The sequence below is a fragment of the Microplitis demolitor genome, chromosome 8 (genome assembly GCF_026212275.2).
Source record: "Microplitis demolitor isolate Queensland-Clemson2020A chromosome 8, iyMicDemo2.1a, whole genome shotgun sequence".
NCBI lineage: Eukaryota > Metazoa > Arthropoda > Insecta > Hymenoptera > Braconidae > Microplitis > Microplitis demolitor.
Genome location: NC_068552.1, coordinates 14873393 through 14892085, shown reverse-complemented (window position 1 = coordinate 14892085; position 18693 = coordinate 14873393). Strand labels below are relative to the sequence as shown.

At 29.7% G+C, this 18693-nt stretch overlaps 2 protein-coding genes across 3 annotated transcripts in view; one reads left to right on the top strand and one right to left on the bottom strand.

The window, feature by feature from the left end:
* Nucleotides 1-18693, top strand: part of LOC103573175 (calcium uniporter protein, mitochondrial) — a 35806-nt gene that overhangs the window by 11536 nt on the left and 5577 nt on the right. The window lies entirely within an intron of this gene.
* LOC103573174 (uncharacterized) lies at nt 690-18669 on the bottom strand. Of its 2 annotated transcripts, none has more exons than XM_053741082.1 (7): nt 18522-18669; nt 5594-5815; nt 5198-5504; nt 3567-4667; nt 2642-3459; nt 2296-2538; nt 690-2175 (listed from the first exon to the last, which is right to left on the bottom strand). In XM_053741082.1, the coding sequence occupies exons 1-7, from the start codon at nt 18599-18601 to the stop codon at nt 1065-1067; spliced, it is 3882 nt and encodes a 1293-aa protein (XP_053597057.1). In that variant the 5' UTR covers nt 18602-18669; the 3' UTR covers nt 690-1064. The 2 variants fall into 2 exon arrangements, with proteins under 2 accessions (XP_053597057.1, XP_053597058.1); XM_053741083.1 differs by having other exon boundaries at nt 2296-2526.

Below are 18693 nucleotides of genomic sequence, written 5' to 3'. Positions count from 1 at the left end.
ATGAAAGCTTATTATAACGTCAAGAAATATGATGATAGCTTTTAATTAATAATACCCGTAGTATGCAATTTAATATAAATTAAATTAATTTTAATCATTTAAAATTACTCATTAAATTAAACGAAGTAAGTACGGAAACTCATATTATAAGATTTAATCATAAAGTTATATAAATTCAATAAGATAATATTGCACACATACATTTTTGCTGATCAATAAAAGAATGTAGGATCGAGGTATCGAAGGACTCACGTGGACTCCACAGATTGCTGAGCAATTTTATCTTCAACTCGGAGAATTTCTCTGTTTGATGATTCTTTATTTACTTATATTGAGAAATAAAAAAAAAAAAAATAGCGGATGAAATCATAGTTAAAGGCTTTACTTTGCGGAGGCCAATAGATATCATCACAAAGCATTAAAGATCAAAGAATGCGATGACAAGATTAGATATTAAACTTATTCGTATAATAATTCTCAGCAGTTTTATCGATCACTTGTCACTTAACTATATTACGTATAATATAAAGTAAGTATTGTTTCTGATAAAAATAAAACACTTAACGTGTACTTTTAATCGCGCATCACTTAATTTAATATATTTGCCGACAGCTGATGAGGAAAATTTAATTTTATACTTTGCCTTCGAACAAAATTAAATAATGGTTATTGTTAATAATAAAGTATATTTCGTTATAGACAATTACATATTTAACACACATTTTACATGATAAAATTAAAAACATATTATTTAAATGGTAAAATAATAATTTTCTCTGTGAAAATTTAAAGCATTTTTTTAGTCCATCTAATTAAGCAGTATAATTACATTTAAGTAGAATAAATGTGAATTTACATATTCTCACTGACCGTTGACCGGGTTTGACTTAAATATGTATATTTATGCCTATATATCCTAAATATATTATCATATTCTTACTGCAATTCATTTAATATTAATATTATTAAAATTTAAATAAAACATCAAATGCATTAATATAAATGAATAATCATTATGGTGAAAATTCAAAAAATAAAACTCAAAATTTTTTATAAGCAATTTTTTAATCGCCGTTCAAACTATCCTCGAGTACTTCAAACTCTTCAAACTCCATTTTACCAAACTCTTGTTTTTTATTCCAATGATTTTCATTTATCTGCCATCGCGTAAGTGCACTTCCGAACCCATTGTTTAAAGCAACTGCTGATGATTTATTGTCATCGATTTTACCAAGCTTAAAATTCGCTTTGAAACCCGCTGAGTCACTACAGTTTCGATTATCATCTTTTTTTGGTTCCAACCCAATGACAACCGGCGGTTCACGTTTTGTTATTTTTTCTTCCGTTTCAATATGATCCTCATCGAGTCTTGAGTTACCGTCTAGAGAAGTAATTTCAATACTCGGTGTCTCGATAATCGTACACCTTCGCAAATCGGATTTTTTCGCGATACTATCATTAATATTACTATTATTATAGCTATAGTTATTGGCAAAGTTTTCTCTTGCCTCTAATTTTGAACGTCTCTCGATAACCCTACCAGCTAATTCGAGTCTACTGTCACAAGAATTGCTCTTGACTAATCGAAATTTAACGCAATCATCAAGACCCAAAAGACGTTCCTGTCTCTTTTTCATTTTACTGCTCATGGGTGATATGAGAGGCCCATTGCACGTGTTAACAACTTTACCACCATAATAAGTAACAGAAGTACCGCATTCCCGTATTTTTCTGAGTACATCCTGGGAAACAAAGTGAGCTTGAACACGCTGATTATCCTGATCTCGCAACGAACTTTCCTCATCACGATAATCAATCTCTTCATCCTCAGATGACGTACACTGTACACCACTGCCAGGATCAGTATCCGGATAATCACTGGAGACTCCAGAACTTACACTTCCTGCGTCCCAACTACGCTGCTGTTGACGTTGTCGTTGGTGACAGCTCTGTTGTCGATAACGCGTCGGAGATATTTTATTTCTTGCACACCCAGAATCACTTGGAGAAGTATTTCCACTTCGTGCTTCAAAGGATTGAGCGAGAATTTTAGTTTTCGAATCACTCTTACTGCTTCCGACCTCCCCTTTAACATTTTGCGCGCTACGTGAGCTGTTTTTATCGAGTTTCTCAAAAAGCCTTGTTAGATCTTTTGCCCTGCTCGAACATCTAGACCTACATTGTAATCCCAAAAAAAAAAAAAAAAAAAAACAAAGCCATTAAAGTTCATTGTATTGCTAGATCACGAAAGTACTTTAAAGTTGAGTAAAATAATTATTTAATTTAATGGATTACCTAGAAATTTCAGAATTACGTTCACTATTTTCATCCGAACGTCCGTCAATACTTGTCAGATCTTTCATGCTCACACTTTTTCTCGGTTTCATTCCGTTGCTGCTGCTGTTAGGGTTCGTTTCCTGTCCACGGGAAAAATTTTTCGAACGGAGAGTTGCTTCGAACATTTCACGAACATTCTTGACCGTGTCGGGATCTGGTAGTTCCTCATCAATAAGTTCCCGGTTAACCCTGTTCACCGAACTGATTATTTAATATTATTTCTCATTAGTCATAACTACAAATTCTAAATTGACGCAGTTGGAAAAAATAATTTAGATTAAATATTAAAATACAATTTTCATACCTGATTGGATGATAAAAAAAGTGTTTCCGTAGAGTTGATTGCTTCGGGCTTTTTGTCATATCATTCTCAATCTTTCCATCACCCTGGCCATTCTCTTCTTTCTTTTGTGTCGTACTAACTGTAGTAGCTCCACTACTACTTCCACTACTAACAGTGACCCTGCTACATTGAGCAGACGTCGACTTGCTTTTACTTTGCATCGATGAGGTCTTTATTTCCACCGGTTCGGCGCGTACTGGCTCAATAATAACGACATTATTGTCGAGCAAGAGCTCTTGAAAAGAATACTCTCTCAAATATTCCATCAGTCCATCGTAGCTTTCACCTTTGTTCTGGACATTACTAAATATATTCTTACCAAATAATCTCGACTTAATAATTTTGTAACGAATGTGATCAAATTCCGGACCATCTGTTCCCTGTGATTCTATCGAGTCAACGCAACTGTGTGATCTTGTTAAATTCGTTTTAGGTTTCAAATATTTATTACTATCACTGTGTTCAGACTTGTTCTTAAGACGACGATTACCCGTATCGTCAACACCATCGTCCCCTTCGTCAATAGATCTGCGTCTCGTATCACTTCCACAATCAGAACCGAGTCCCAAATCAGAGCTCTCTGATCTCGCTTCAAACCCAAGACTCCCTTTCACAGCATTACATGCTTTCCCAATAATATTTGAAGTTTCCTTAACAATTCTCTCGAACCTGCCTTGATTGCATTCATTTTTAATCCCTTCCATTCCTAAACTTTTAGCTTCAAAAAAATTCCGGGTTCTCTCAATGCTCAAGCGCTTTTCGCATTCCTGGCTCGGCTCCTAAAATGCAGATTAAATTAAAACTATAAAGTATACGGGATTAAATATATATATATATATAATTTTTTTTTTTTTTTCACGATAGATAAACATAAAAAATAACTTACATCAATTTTTATCACGGCTGTAGAATCCACGGGTTTTTGTGTCACGGATTCAGCACAATGATTGTGATCGTTTGCTTCCGTTTTATTAACTTCCAAGTGTTTTTCCAGCGAATCGTTAGCTCCGACATCAATTTCGGCGATATTAGTAGCACGACTGCGTCTACGCGTGACCTCGTTGTCGACAATTTTCAGCACCTGTGGCCTGCGAGACATCTTATCTGTGTCTTTTTCATCAGTATTATCAGAAACCCAAGTAGTATTTAAATCTTCAGTTTCCTTAATTTCCGTATCTATTTCCTTTTTGTCAGACTTATTTATATTACCAGTAGCGTTTGAGGCATTTGATTCCACTGGTGAATTTGAACCAATATCAACAGCGACTTGCGGAGAATCAACAACAACATCTAGAGAACTCGGTAAGATCTCTTCACCAGAATTATTTGCTTTATCTCGAATGTCTATTTCACGTGGTAGCTCTTTAACTTCTTCAGCCACTTCCACTTCCTCTCCTTGTTGATTTTCCTCCTCAGTTATTCTCAAGGGCTCTCGATGGTGATGGTGATGATGATGATGATGATGTCGGTGCGAATCTGTTTCCCAAGCGCCACGGCTTGACAGCGAAATGAGACTACGCCAAGATTCTTCGTCTGTGTTGGCTTTTCGAGTTTTATCGATTACTTTTACTGTCTGATTGTCATTTTCTTGTTCATTGTCATTGTCGTTGTTGTCATTCCCGTTGATTGAATGATTTTTACATTTTTCTTCATCCGTCACATTACTTCCGTGATGTACAGAGTTGTCTTGACAGTCGTCGGAAAATTCGGAAACTTGAAGAATCTTGGGTGTATGTCGCGGCTCAGAATCTTCGGACCCTTCGTCAGTTTCACTGGATGTTTGCACTTCTTCAAAGTTTGTTATACGTGACAGTTGGTTTGTTCTTTCAGAAACACTTGAATTACTGTGACGATTGTCTGAATCGTCAAGCTCTAGACGTACTTTGGACAATGGTAATAGATTTAACACGTCAAAATACTCCAGTTCTCCCTCATCTTCAAATAAAATGCTATCCAAACTTCTGTGCTCCTTGCGCTTACGTTTGACCTACATTATAAAATGTACAAATATACGTTTATTACTTTACACTACACACATTTATGTAGATATTCACATATACAAATTCCTCTTTACTATATAATATTAAATGTATACGCATTGCGGTTTTCTATACATGTAATATTTTTTTTTTAAATGTCCATTAATAGAACCAGTGCCAAAAAGATATATTTTTTTTATTATTTAAAGACTTTTATAGTTTACTTAGATACGAAAACATTTTAATATACGTTTTTAAAATTGAATTTTAAATATTTTCCTGTTGATTTTACGGTCTTATAAAAAGTAATTTAAGCAAAATCATTTTACCGCAAAGTTGAATTTTTTTTTTTTTTAAACAAACTGATAAAAAGAGAGAAATAAAAATCTAAACATTTGTTTTTTTCGTGTCATGCTAAGAATTTCATTACGTTAATGGATGATACTTGTGCGTGAACAATTTCAAATAAACACGCGGGCTATTGAATAATTTATTACAAAAAAAAAAGAGTCCAAGTAGAAGAATAAATAAAAATAACCTGAGTGTATATATCACACTGTCGATGAATCTCTTCAAGAGGCCAATTGTCTTCGACAATATCAACAAGGCCGCTGACGGTGTCGAGATCCTGATGACTCTTGTACCTGCGCGGAGTCCTCGGCCAATTAAGAATATTCAATCGATCGGGATCTTGACGGCTTTCGTTGCGACTGTAATGGATCTCGGGATGATAATAAGATTGAGGCTGTGTCGTATGTAGATCGCACGTCGAGTGAGAGTGATAGGGCCTCGCCTCGTGATATCTGTCGTTAACATCCGAAAGGTGCTGTTGACTTTTAGATAGTCTAAAATAACCAAACCATATAATTTTATCTTAACTACTATCAAACATTTGTTCAATATTTCTTTGTAATATTTAATTGGGTATCATTACCTATCTTTCAAAGAGTTCCTGTCGATCAATTTAGCTCTCGGTATAAGCTGAGGTCTCCGAGGAATCAAAAGATTAGGGTCACCAAGATGATAGTTTTGACTTCCCCTATCACTTTTCGTTACGTCTTCAGATATCACTGCTAAACTTCTTGTTCTTTTAAGTAATTTACGCCTGTCTTGGGTATTTTGTCCATTTTGGGTTGAATCGTAACGTGTGGATCTCCTGTAAATTGTTAAAATCAAGCCTTCATTCATTCATTTATTTATTTTTTAAATCAATATCTTAAATAAATACACCTGTATTAAGATGCTTTTGGAATAAAATCTCTTTTACATAACAATAAATTGCCTCATACCCATAAACATGCTGTCACGCGTCACGGTTTCTCTTATGCAGTAAACGAATGCAGTGAAAAAATTATTCAAGGTTAAAGTGATACTCTGAATTACAAATTCAAGTCTCAAGGTACGCGACCAAAAACCACTGGTCATATTAGCGAAATATTTATATAAGAAAGGTCACTTATTCTTTATTTTTTTTAATTTTTTTAATGAAGTAGGTGGATTATAAATAAAAATGAATACTTTTTTTTAAAAAGAAATTGATTATGGGGATATAGTAACTTATGTGTTGGATTTAAAATCAATTAAAACTCAATCAAGCTCTCGCCGGGACACCAAATGAAGCTGCATTGATTTTCCAGCGAGGGCAAACATGAATGGACATGAAAATCTCTTTAACGGAAATGAAAAAAAAATCTGTACAATATAAAGCCTCTTTTCTGTACCTGATATACGCATTTTAATCCAATTATAACTGATTTACGCGTGCACTGAAAATTAATAAAAAAAAAATGATTTATTTTGTAACCTTCATAGATTTTTAAAAAATCTAGGCTTTAAATTAAAAAAAAAAAAAAACTGGACATTAAGTTTTTTAAATTGGCTAGTTATGTAATGATAGTCGAGTTGAAATAATTGACTCGAGGCTATCAAGATAGAAAAAAAATAAAATTAACCGGACAGCATCGTAAAAAATATAGTCTGCTGAAGACAATACAAAAATTAAAAGCTTGTGATTATATAGAAATAGATATAGAATAAAAAAACTTGTCTTTAGTATGTATTTAACTTTACTTTACTTTATATGTACGATAAAATTTATATATACTATACAGCGTTGTATATATTCTTAAGAAAAGAACAGGGAAAATCCCTAGAGTCTTCAACTCTAGATGTAGCTTAGAAACGTGGTGGAAAACTTGGACAGAATACTTTTTCCCCACATTTCTCGTCTTTCTTAACTTTTTCAACATCATCAGATAGGTATAGTCTGCCTGTCTGTACGTTTGTTGAATTAAAAGAGTTTCCCATAAAAAAAGAAAAACAAAAGAAAATAAAATAAAATGTTTTGACTAATTGAAAGGATAAATGAGGTTCCGCAACTAAAATGAATAAAACAAATCTTTGAGGAAACACCGACATCTCCTCCATCCGATTTCATTCATTGTTCTTCTCTCCGGCTGATCGTTATGTAATTTTAACGCGGATTTTCATTGTAACAGCTTTCGGACATCGGACGAAAAAAATATAAACAGAGTGATACGTGATCTCTTTCGCCATTTCTTTTCTTCTCAGAAAAAGAAAAAAAATAATTTACTCTTACAAATTTTTATTGCTGAACTACACGGCTGTCCACTTTCAAAACACGGTAACGGAAAAACGTAAAATTTTTGAAATATGTATTTAATCATGTTCACAAGACTCCACTTGAAATAAAAATACTAAAAAATTGATTTTAAAAAATTTGTCCCTTATTGTGTTTCGAAATTAGGCAACCGTACAAATTTTATTCAAATAAATTTTTATTATTATTATTGCACAGATAATAAGCGTTTTTTGGCGCAAGAAATATTTTCCATTATAAAATAAAAACAAAAATTTTCTTAAGAAATTTTTTCTTGCCCTAAGAAAATTTTTCTTTTCCATTCAAATTGCAAAAAATTTCTTGGGTCAAGTAAAACTTTTTTAAGGCAAGAAATCTTTGTCTTCTGTGTATACAACTCATTTTCTGTAATTATGACATTCTGACAAAATTTTCATCCCCTAGTCGTAAATTATATTTTCTTTCTGAACGTCGGTAAATAATTAAAATAAATTAATAAAAGTTATCATTAATATAATACGATTCGTAAAGTTTAGGAATTATTATTTTCCTTAATTAAATTATATCACGAATCTTTCATAATAATAATCAACTAGTTTTTTCTTTACTGAACTAATTTTCGATATTAAAAATAATTATTTGTAAAATAATATTGCGTAACTCAATTTTTTATGTTTAGCTAGAATCATTAACTCAGTAACTAAAATCGTTATAAAAAAATCATTCACCCATTAAAAAAAAAAAAAAAAAGTATGAAACTCAATTATTATATAAATTTATGATTTATTAATTTTATCGCAATTCATAATGACTTTATTTAAAATTAAAAATTCAAACAATAAATAATAAAATTCACGTTGCAGCGATAAATATCACCCGAACGTATTATCTATAATTCCTGAATTTTTCAAGCATATAAATTATTCATTAAATATTTATTATAAACTATTAAATATATTATCTCCACATATTTTTATTCCTTACTCTACTTTTTATTATTACAATACTTTCATATTTAAAAATTAAAATTAATCTCAATAAAATATTTAGCAAACGTGACTTTCATCGTGTTAAATAAAAATAATTACTCACAAAAATACCACTCGCAAGTAACGTATTACGCATCCGCATTTTTTAATGCACTCACCTACGCTATAAAAATAATTTTACTCAATAACTAATTATATTTTTTTATTTAATTACCTATTACTTTCTCAGCGCACTTAAAAATTAATTAATTATTAAATTGACCATTATGTCATAAATAGACAGCATAACTTCCTTCAGCTATTAATGACCTCCCCGATGGTCAATGATGCAGATCGAGTACTAATCGATTATAAATTTCCGTTTACTAAAGTTAAAGACAATGTCTACATATATATATACATATATATTGTCTTTAACCAACGGTTATTTAGTACTTATAGGGTGGGTGTCACAGTACAATAGCCTTGTATCTCCTCACGTATAAGAATACAGGCGAGGAATATCCTATGACCCTAACCGGAAGAAGTATCGCACTCGAAACAACTGATGCTTGACTTGACAGCAAAGTATCTACTTGCCCGTATAAAATAAATAAACTAAATCCATCAATATATTATACTACTTCTTTAACAGAATATATTTAATATTTATGACTTTTGCTTTTTATTTTATTTTTTTTTTTCTGCTAAAATAACCTACCTCGAAACATCAATCTTAGTATAGCTTGCACCGCCCAAAGTCCTCGTGATAAATTATAAACTCAAATAAAAAACAAAAAAAAAAGCACAAGTTCTGTGAATTTTTTTTTTTTTTTTTTTTTTTTTTGTTTCTATATCCTTTATATCAATTGTATAACATAACGCTCGATAAAAATTGTCTTCGACATGACAATAAAATATATTTATTGTGAGAACATCAAAAACCGTAATCTATTTTTTTTTTTTTTATAATGCTACAAACGTAATCCTTAAAGAAGATATTATATGAAATAAGAGTAAAAATGAAACTACGCTTAGAAGATTAAAACGGAGCTTCAAAAAAATCTTAACATCTCTCGGATAATAAAATCCATTAAAAATTTTTATCCTCATAAAAAAAAAAAAGGAAAAAAAATAATAATAATAAATCAAAATTTTTTAAACAAACTTTGGAAATAAAAATCATTATACGAAGTTATAATGAGTAAAAGTTTAAACCAGAAAAGTTTAAAAAAAAATTTATACCACAAAAATATTGAGGGTATTTGAATACTTTGATAGAAAAATATTGAAAGCTTCGTAATAGATTGAAAAAAAAAAATTAGAAAAAAATTCTAATGCGAAATTTTTAGACACTCACCGTTAGCAAGTAAACTTATATATTAAAAAAATTTTTCATCTTAGATCTAAAATTTAACACTCAGTTTTATTCTCAACTCGAATTACAATTTTTCAATTCATTGATTAGTTTCTTAAATAAATAATCACTGGCATATATTATATTTAGTTAAGATAAAAATTTAAAAACATGAACTACTAAAATATTTATAAATAATACGAGAGGTCTGAAATGACAATCGATATCGCGTGACCGTACTCTTTGATCGTAGCACACCTGCCCAGAACACTCGACTTTACTCGGTTCAAACTATGAACGAAAGTGGTAGTTGCTCGATTGGTGGCCTCTTGGGTCGAGTTATGGCCCGACTTCCCCATCAGGCCGCACTGAAAACTTTTTAAGTAGTGGGAGGCAATGAATACATTCATACACAGCACAATATAACGCAGTACAATACAAAACAATGGTCTAAGTGGTCTTAACTGAAGCACCAACTTGCAACAAGTCTCGTCACTTAAATCTTGGGACCCCACTCGTGACTTAAAATTAAATTTGTTTCAACTAAACATTTAATTCGCGAATAATTCTAAAGACACATTTTATTTATCTCATATCTCTGCTTTATAGAATATAATGATAATTTATAAACGTGTCTAAGCTAACTACTTAATGCACAGATGAATCTTGATAACAAGTATAATAATAAAGTATATGAAAAAAACGAGAGATAATAAAAATGAAATTAACATTGAATAGAAAAGTGAAATTAATTGTAGTTTAGGATATTTTAATTTAATATGATAATAATAATAGCCGACAAGTCGCATGTCAAGGTCTTTGTGGACTGAGCATAACGTAATTATAATTTTTCTATTTTTTTTTTTAAATTTTTTCACAGAACGCGATACATATTCTAAGGCTCTAATTTAAATTAGAAAACTCTGGCTCATAAACCATGACTTTAAACAATCATGTCCTCGTTAACAATTAAAAGTTCTTCAGATTTAAAAAAAAAACAAAAGGTCACTTGCTAAAATTTGTATTTTAAACGGCGTTAATTTTTTGTTTAATTTTTGAATTTAAATGCATTTTTTTCATAATTTAATTTGAATATTTTAATATGATAATTTATTTTTGGGGCGCGCTGCAATATTTTTAAATGGAGAAAAAAAATTTTTTTTTTGCTGCTGAATTGAATTTATTATTTTTAATTTCGTAGTAAAATTTATTATTATAATCAGAGGAAATTTTAGAGGTTTACTATATATATGTATATATATTTAGCAGCTTACGGATAAAAAAATTTTCCAAGATTGCATCTTTAAGTATAGAAGCGACAGTAAATTCTTGGCAAGTCTTTTAGTAATTGGTTTAGTGAACAAGTTTTATTATTGACTTTCAATTTGAATCCTGTCACGTTGGTACCTTCTGTTTGAGTTTAAAATTTTATCAAATAATTCAACAAATTTTTTTATTTTTTATTTATTCATAGCTGCTATCATAATTATAAATAATCGAATAAATCTACATACTAATAAATAAATAAATAAAAAAAAATTTTTTTTTTATTTTATGAATAAATTTAAAATTTGTTAACGAGACCTTGAGGTTAATTTAACGGAGCAATGCACATCTATACCCTCTTGTTTCTCGTATCATTGACGTATAATTTTTTCTATCAATTATCACGCTTGACTTGATATTTGCCCTCATTAATAATTATTATTATTATCATTATTATAATCCAAGTCATCTATTAAGGTGTCAGATTGTCGATTCATATACAAGACACGAAGAAAGTATTACCTGATTTTTTTTTTTGCTTCAACAGCAGCTTCTGTAATAGATGTATCCAATTACGCGAAAGTGTATTTATTATAATTATAAGTAAACATGAAAAATAACAGCATTCTCATCTGTCCAATGAAATCTCTCAGGACTTTTTATTTGTTTTGTTATATATTTATTGACCACATTCACTATTTTGTGGTTTTATTTTCACTTAAATCTCTCTTTAAGACTTGAGTAAATTTTTTCCTTTATTTTTACCGACTGAACTACATATTATGGGGTCGTTAGTGTTAAATTAAATTATGGGAACAACAATTGTCAACAAAATATAATCCATTAGTAAAACAATCGGGATGATTAACGCTAAATTAATTACCCATTTAAATGGCGCCAAGAGCTTTTTCCTTTTATATCCAACTACTCTCGAGCTTTTACGTCACTTTCATGTCTAATCTACATCTTACAAAGAGTACACTTGACATTAAGCCCGAGATGGAAATCTTAACTCATTCTTTGTACAATTACAGAAAAAAAAAAAATAAAAAAAAAAAGAGAGAGAGAGAGAGAAAAGACGGAATAACGGAAGATTTTTTTATTATTACTTAATAAAACTTCGTAGGTAAAAAATTTATTCCAGCTGATAGCCCAAGACAGCAGAAAAAGGAACGTAAACGTGAAAAAGTTAAAAGTAAGTGGCAAAAAAAAAATATCATCATGAAACAAAAAAAAATCTATCAATCAAACACGCTGAAAAAAAAAGTGGTAATGTCTCTTATATTGACGAAGTCACTACTCCCATCTTTACATTTTCAAGATTCTCATTCTCTTATATTAACTTTTTCTATTGGAGATAGTTAACCTTTTTTATCCGAGACGATAACCATTATCATCTCAGATCACTCAATTTACAAATTTTTCGGATATAAGAAATATCACTACTCTCTGAAAACGAATTAGTAAAAATTACTATTTTGCAGTGAATATTTCATTTATTGCTAGTGAAAAGTATACCACTATTTAAATTAGTGATATACTTTTCATTAGTACACTGTAAAAAATTAGCGGAGTAACTTCGGAGTGAATGCGAAGCGGATGACTGTTTATCTATTTAATCTCCTCAGAGTGAAATTCACTCCGAAGGGGAGTTCATTTTAATATTAAAACTCCAAATCGGAGTGAATGCAATTCGAAATAAAATCCAGATCATTCTGAAATCACTCAGCTGAAAAAATAAACTCCCAATTTTTTGCAATGTAAATTGTAAATAGTTACTATTTTCACTACTTAAAATTTAAAAGAGGGTCTAGATGATACTGTCAGCAATGATAAATATTACTACACTGAAAAAAATAAATATTTGTCCCAAATAAATTAATTTATTTTTGGCTTTTTTTTCAAAATATTTCTTAATGACAAATAAATATATTTGGTACAACTAAATATGACAGTTGATATTTTATATTAAGATGACAGTCGAATATTTTTATGATTTAATAAAAATATACCATTTATTTGTGGTATATAATTGATATATTTATGGTACAGATATTAAATTTGTGACAAATAATCTAAAATTTGACGATACTACATATATTTTAAGTCCTTATTTATTTGTAGCAATTGAATCATTTCTTTACCACAAATCATTTATTTCACGCAATTAAACTACTCAAATATATTATATGGGGGGGGGGCAAAGGGGGTAGAGTAGATAAAACGGGGTACCCCCAAAATTTTATAAAAAAAATTTTTATTTTTTAAATGTTTTTTAGACGTTTCAAAATCTCTTTTGTAAACATAATTGAGTATTATTTTGAATATTGTTTGTTAAACTTTTTCAAAAATCGAGTTTCAGTCAAAAAATGTTTATGGCTTTTAATTTATGATAAAAAAACTGGTAAAAATTTTTTTTTCTTCTTCTGCATCAAATAATTGTGTAAAATGTAATGTTTATTTATGTAAATTGCTCACAAAAAAAATTTAATTTGATCAATTTTATTTAATATACAGAATTGTTTTTTTTTTGCCTTTTTTAGGGGATACCCCATTTTGCCCGCCAAAGTGAAAATCTTTTTGTTTCAACGGCAACTGAAATTTTTGTGTATTTACTTCGGATATCATTAATAACAAAAAGATTTAGCGTATTTGAGTCCTCGGAACCATAGTATTTCCTTAAGTACCCCGCTTCGCCCCCCCCCCCTATTTCTCACAATTAAATATTTATTAGGCCACATCCAAATATACGATATCTTTGGCTCAAATAACTTTTTTTTTCAGTGTACAAGAAAAGAATAGTTGATGTACACAGTAAAAAATTTTGTGTTAAAATCAACATAAACTGTGTTAGAAACGGTCCACACAATATTTGTATTGTTTCTTTAACACTGACTATTTGTGTTGAATTTACTTTGAAAAATGTTGACTTTACAGATACACTATATTTTTTACTGCGTATATAAGTATAATAATTATTATATCATACAATATAATAATCATTTCCTCTTGGAAGATGATAATAGTTATCATTTTTTTTAGCGTATAAAAAAATATAATAGAAACATACACAACAAAGCTGAAAAATAAATACAAAATGTTTGCATGTTTTGCAACCCCTCATGAGTAATATATTTCTAACATAAAACATAAATCACAACACTTGACGCGTTTGTTTATACAAACAAACGACAAATATATAACTAATGCATCACCAGGAGCTTTTTTTAAACTAACAGTTCAACACAAGCAACCAAAAAAAAAAATTAATCCATCAACTTTTTTTTATCTCTATCGTATTTCTTTTGATCGGCTCTCTGTTAAGAGCACTACGATGACACTCCCCATAGAACTTAACGTCGTGGAAAAAGATCGTTTTACGCACTACTCTAAAATAACTTTTATCTTGCAGAAAAAAAATCACTGAAAGCTTTTTTGTCTGCAACAAAGGAACTAGTAATAAAAATAAAAATAACTATTAATTTATAAAGTAATTGAAAATTTTTAAACAAGAGAGTTACTAACAATCGTACATGTCGAGAAACAGTTCATAACTGAAATGAATTGTGTTTCCAAGCAAGTATTCGAGTTCCCATGAGAACTGATACAAACTTTTGAATTGTCCCAACCCCTACACCTAATAACCCAAAACCACCTGCACGTTCATATATATATATATATATATATATATATATATATATATATATATATATATATATATATATATATATATATATATATATATATATAATATAATATAATATATAACAGTATACAATATATATTTATATGCGTTACCGGTAAAAAGTGTACCAGGTGAAGGTGGAGCGTGATTCACTGATAGTCGACCTTGCAGATGTTTAAATAAAATATATTTTAAATAATGAAATAAAAAATAACAATGATGAAATTAAAATACAGGAAGTAACGTCGACCTTTTATATGAAGTTCTTATTTTTTATGAAAGCCAAGTATCAAGAACACGAGATTAAGGTTTATAATAAATATATAATTATCATAGAGTTAGTGTTGTAAAAGAGTTTTAAAATATATATATGTATATATTTAATGTTATTATTTTCTCAACATGCAACTTCATAAACGATACACGGGAAATTACGTATTTATATTTTACATTGATAACCCCACTTGGGTTTAAACTTTCCACAGTTAACTTGCCATGGAAGAAGGATGAAAACTTCATAACGATTTCTTTATTGCATAATGATAATACGTCACTTAAATAAATAAATAAATTAGAGATTTATTTTTTTTATTCAATTGTAATTATCAGTTTGATTTTTGTTTATTTTCTTTTAATTCTGTAATTAAGGTAACGATTATTTAAAATTGTTTATTATCACTGTCATGTAATTTAATCCGAGGGTTGATGGTTAGAACTAAAAGCTGGAGCGCGGATCATTGATGCATTCAAGGCTGCTGAAAGAAACGGTTAGAATGGTCACGGACTGACGATCGTGAAAGTGAATAGTGTCTGCGTAAGTCAACTCATTCGTCACGGGTCGTCCCTTAAATATTGCGTCGTCGAAAATTCTTCTTTATTCCATAAAAAAAAATATTCATTAATAATTAATGAGTATATTATTAAAATCTTTAAATTAATTTTACTAATTAATAAAAAAATGGTTTTATGCCACAGTTAAATCCAAGCTCTTTGCACGCCATTTTTTATAATTAGAATTACAGTCAAGTCAAATATGCGATGCTGTCGGATTAATTTTTAGCTCAGCTTTAAAATTTTCTTTTCTTTTAAAAGAAAATGTAGAGCTTAAAGTACGGAAGCTTTAATGCTACTGCATGGTATCGCGTGACACCAACAAATGTATATAGAACTAAGGGTGCTATAATATAACTAAATGTACTTTGCCATTATACTGCTAAAAGCAACTTAAACTTGTTCGAGCATCCATTCAACTGCTAAATTGACATGAAGATAAATTTAATATTACGTTGCAATAAATAATAATAATAATAATAATAATAATAATAATAATAATAATAATAATAATAATAATAATAATAATAATAATAATAATAATAATAATAATAATAACAATTTTTCTAATACACAATTCTCTAATAACAATAAAAAAAAAGTCTTCACATATTTTAACACACCTGTTTTCATTTTCCGGCTCGCCCGGGTCCACAAACTCCATCGTCACTTGACAGTAAACAATTTTCACCGAAAACATTTAGTTTTTTACGATCCATTAAATTCCTACTAATTTGTATTTGTTTGTATTTTATTTATAATCAATAATTAATAATTTAACAACCCGCGTAACGACGGTGATAATCCGATTTGAATTCACCTGCACTAATAATTAGAGCATCGAAACTGTTTATGACGGACTCTGCGAATTTTACAGCACAACTGGTCGATCTACGGAATATCCAGGTGTACCAGTGGTTAAACCACAACACGCCCAATGAGTGCTTTGTTTTGCTAACAAATAGGTATTGATGTAAAACTTGATGCTTATGAACGTGTATAACAACTGGCATGTGAAACATGCAGAACATTCGTTGATGAGTGAAGCGAAACGATGCGTATTTTACTATAACATTATCAACAACCACTAGAAGACCATTTCCACTCTATATATATATATATATATATATATGTACATATGCATACATTTATTTAGATTTTTCATGTAACCTTATGTAAATATAATTTAAAGCTTCTATTACAGTACTCTTTGTTTAAGACACGATGGAATGTCATATATACTACAAATAATACAATATAAGAATTATAATAATTTAAAATAATGCAGAGTGAACGTATAAATGTTGAATATAAAGTATAACTAAACCACATAACACGAAAAGAGTACTCCGGTATGACCCAAACGTTCAATACGGATGTCCGGTGTTCCGCTATTTCCATTTTACCCTCTCTCATCCTCATTACAATCCTCTCAACTCAACAACTCGCTTTCCTTTCTACTTTTTTTAAACTGAAATTGAGGTACATGATTAACAAAAAAAAAAATGACAGAAGGATATAATTAAAAATGTGTAGATAATTACAGCCAAGGTTGACATTTCCTTAAATATGGAAAATTTCTCTTTTGCATTAGCAAGAGAAATACCCGCGTAATTCAATAGATCAAATGTGACGGAGGGTTTAATCCCACCTGACGTAACAACGTATTCTCTCTGCTTAGTATGCGCAGTTCGTTTGGGTGATGAACAAGTTTTAACCACAAATTTTCATTAAATCGGAAAACTCACAAGTGGAAATATGACTAGATAGAATGTCAGTACTATAAAGCTGCTGGATGCAATGTATCCAATTGTTCCACCGGATTCACAGCCTCAGTTATAGTACCAGAGTTGAGAGAGGATTATCTCTAGCTCGAGTTGTTACTGATAGATACAAAGCCCAATACTTGACCGCATTTCACTCAATAAATAGATTTACGCTACTGTTAATATGTATTGTAAACATACATTTACATGCATATTCAATTCGAACTGACGGTACATCAATGCTTGGAGGTATAATAATAATATCGCTCAGTAAACTCTATATGTTTCTATACGTATTATCATTATAATTATTCTCTCAAGATTTCTTTTTTTATGATTAATTTTATCTTTATTTATTCATAATTCATAATTTAGAAAGTTATCAAATATTTATAAGCCCTTTTATAAAACAAAAAAAAATATTTTGCTGTTTGAAAAAATTTATTTTTAGTACTTAAAATTTAAATTCAAATTAAATTTAATTAATTGTTTGCTTTTAATTAACTCCTAATAGTAATTTACTGCAAAAAATATTTTCATGTTTAACGGATTTTTTTTTTTTTTTTAATAACTGAATTCATAATTTTTGCTTTAATTAAAAAAAAAAAAAAAAATTTAGATACAAAAAAAAAAACACGCAAGAAGTGGAGTATCGCGACGACTCTTATAATAATTCCTTCACGTAAGATGAGCAACTAGATCGCGATCACGTACTAATAAGCGTTGCTTGACCGCTGCAACGAGCACCAATTAACAATCAGTCATTATCACATGAAACAGCATCAAGTAAAAGAAAAATAAAAAAAAAAATTACATTGATCAATTACTATGTCTCTCCCTATTAAATACTTTCTATAGAGATTTTATAAACAATGGAATCCAACCATGGTTTTTATTATAAAAAACAAACGACTTTTTGATTATACGACAGCATCACGCGATAATGTAAAAGTTACTATTTATGCAAACGAGTTTTTGAAATATATGATTTAATTAAGAGCAAAACCAAGATATTTCATCGTATAAAAGAAAAGTTTCTCAATACTCTAAATCACATTGAGTAGTTTAAAGCTACACCTGGATATACACAAAGGTTTATATTCATGTCTCGAGTTCATATTAACCCAAGTAGTTTTAGACTTGAGAAGAAGAAGAGAATGAAGAAACAGAGAGAAAAAGTTAAGTTTCTGTAAGGATATGCACCCAACTACTACCTAATCGCGATTAAATGAAGCTTACTCTAACTTTAAACTTTGGCATAAAAAATTCAATTGAAATTTCGTGGCTGAATTTTCAGTGCTGATGAAAAATTTAATTATCACTAAAAGGTTTATTGCTTAAATAAATTAGTAATTTGAAATAAGTATGTATTAAATGTAAGTAAATAAACCTTTGAGTTTGTTGTCGTTGTCTCTCTTGAGTCCATAATGCATCACCCAAGTTGTTTGTTCCACTTTGTACACCACCCATGATCAATTACTTGAATCCCTCTTAAGAGAGATGACAATAGGATGAGGGTGAGAGTTTGATTACACGTAAATTACCACTTTAATAGTACTGAT

What these genes read in the sequence shown, in the direction of transcription:
- LOC103573174 (XM_053741082.1), bottom strand. Translation starts at nt 18,601, where the DNA reads ATGGGTGGTGTACAAAGTGGAACAAACAACTTGGGTGATGCATTATGG. An exon ending in AGTGTGATATATACACTCAG is followed by an intron (nt 4,668 to 5,197) that starts GTTATTTTTATT and finishes TTTATAATGTAG; the next exon opens with GTCAAACGTAAGCGCAAGGA. An exon ending in CGTAATTCTGAAATTTCTAG is followed by an intron (nt 2,176 to 2,295) that starts GTAATCCATTAA and finishes ATTACAATGTAG; the next exon opens with GTCTAGATGTTCGAGCAGGG.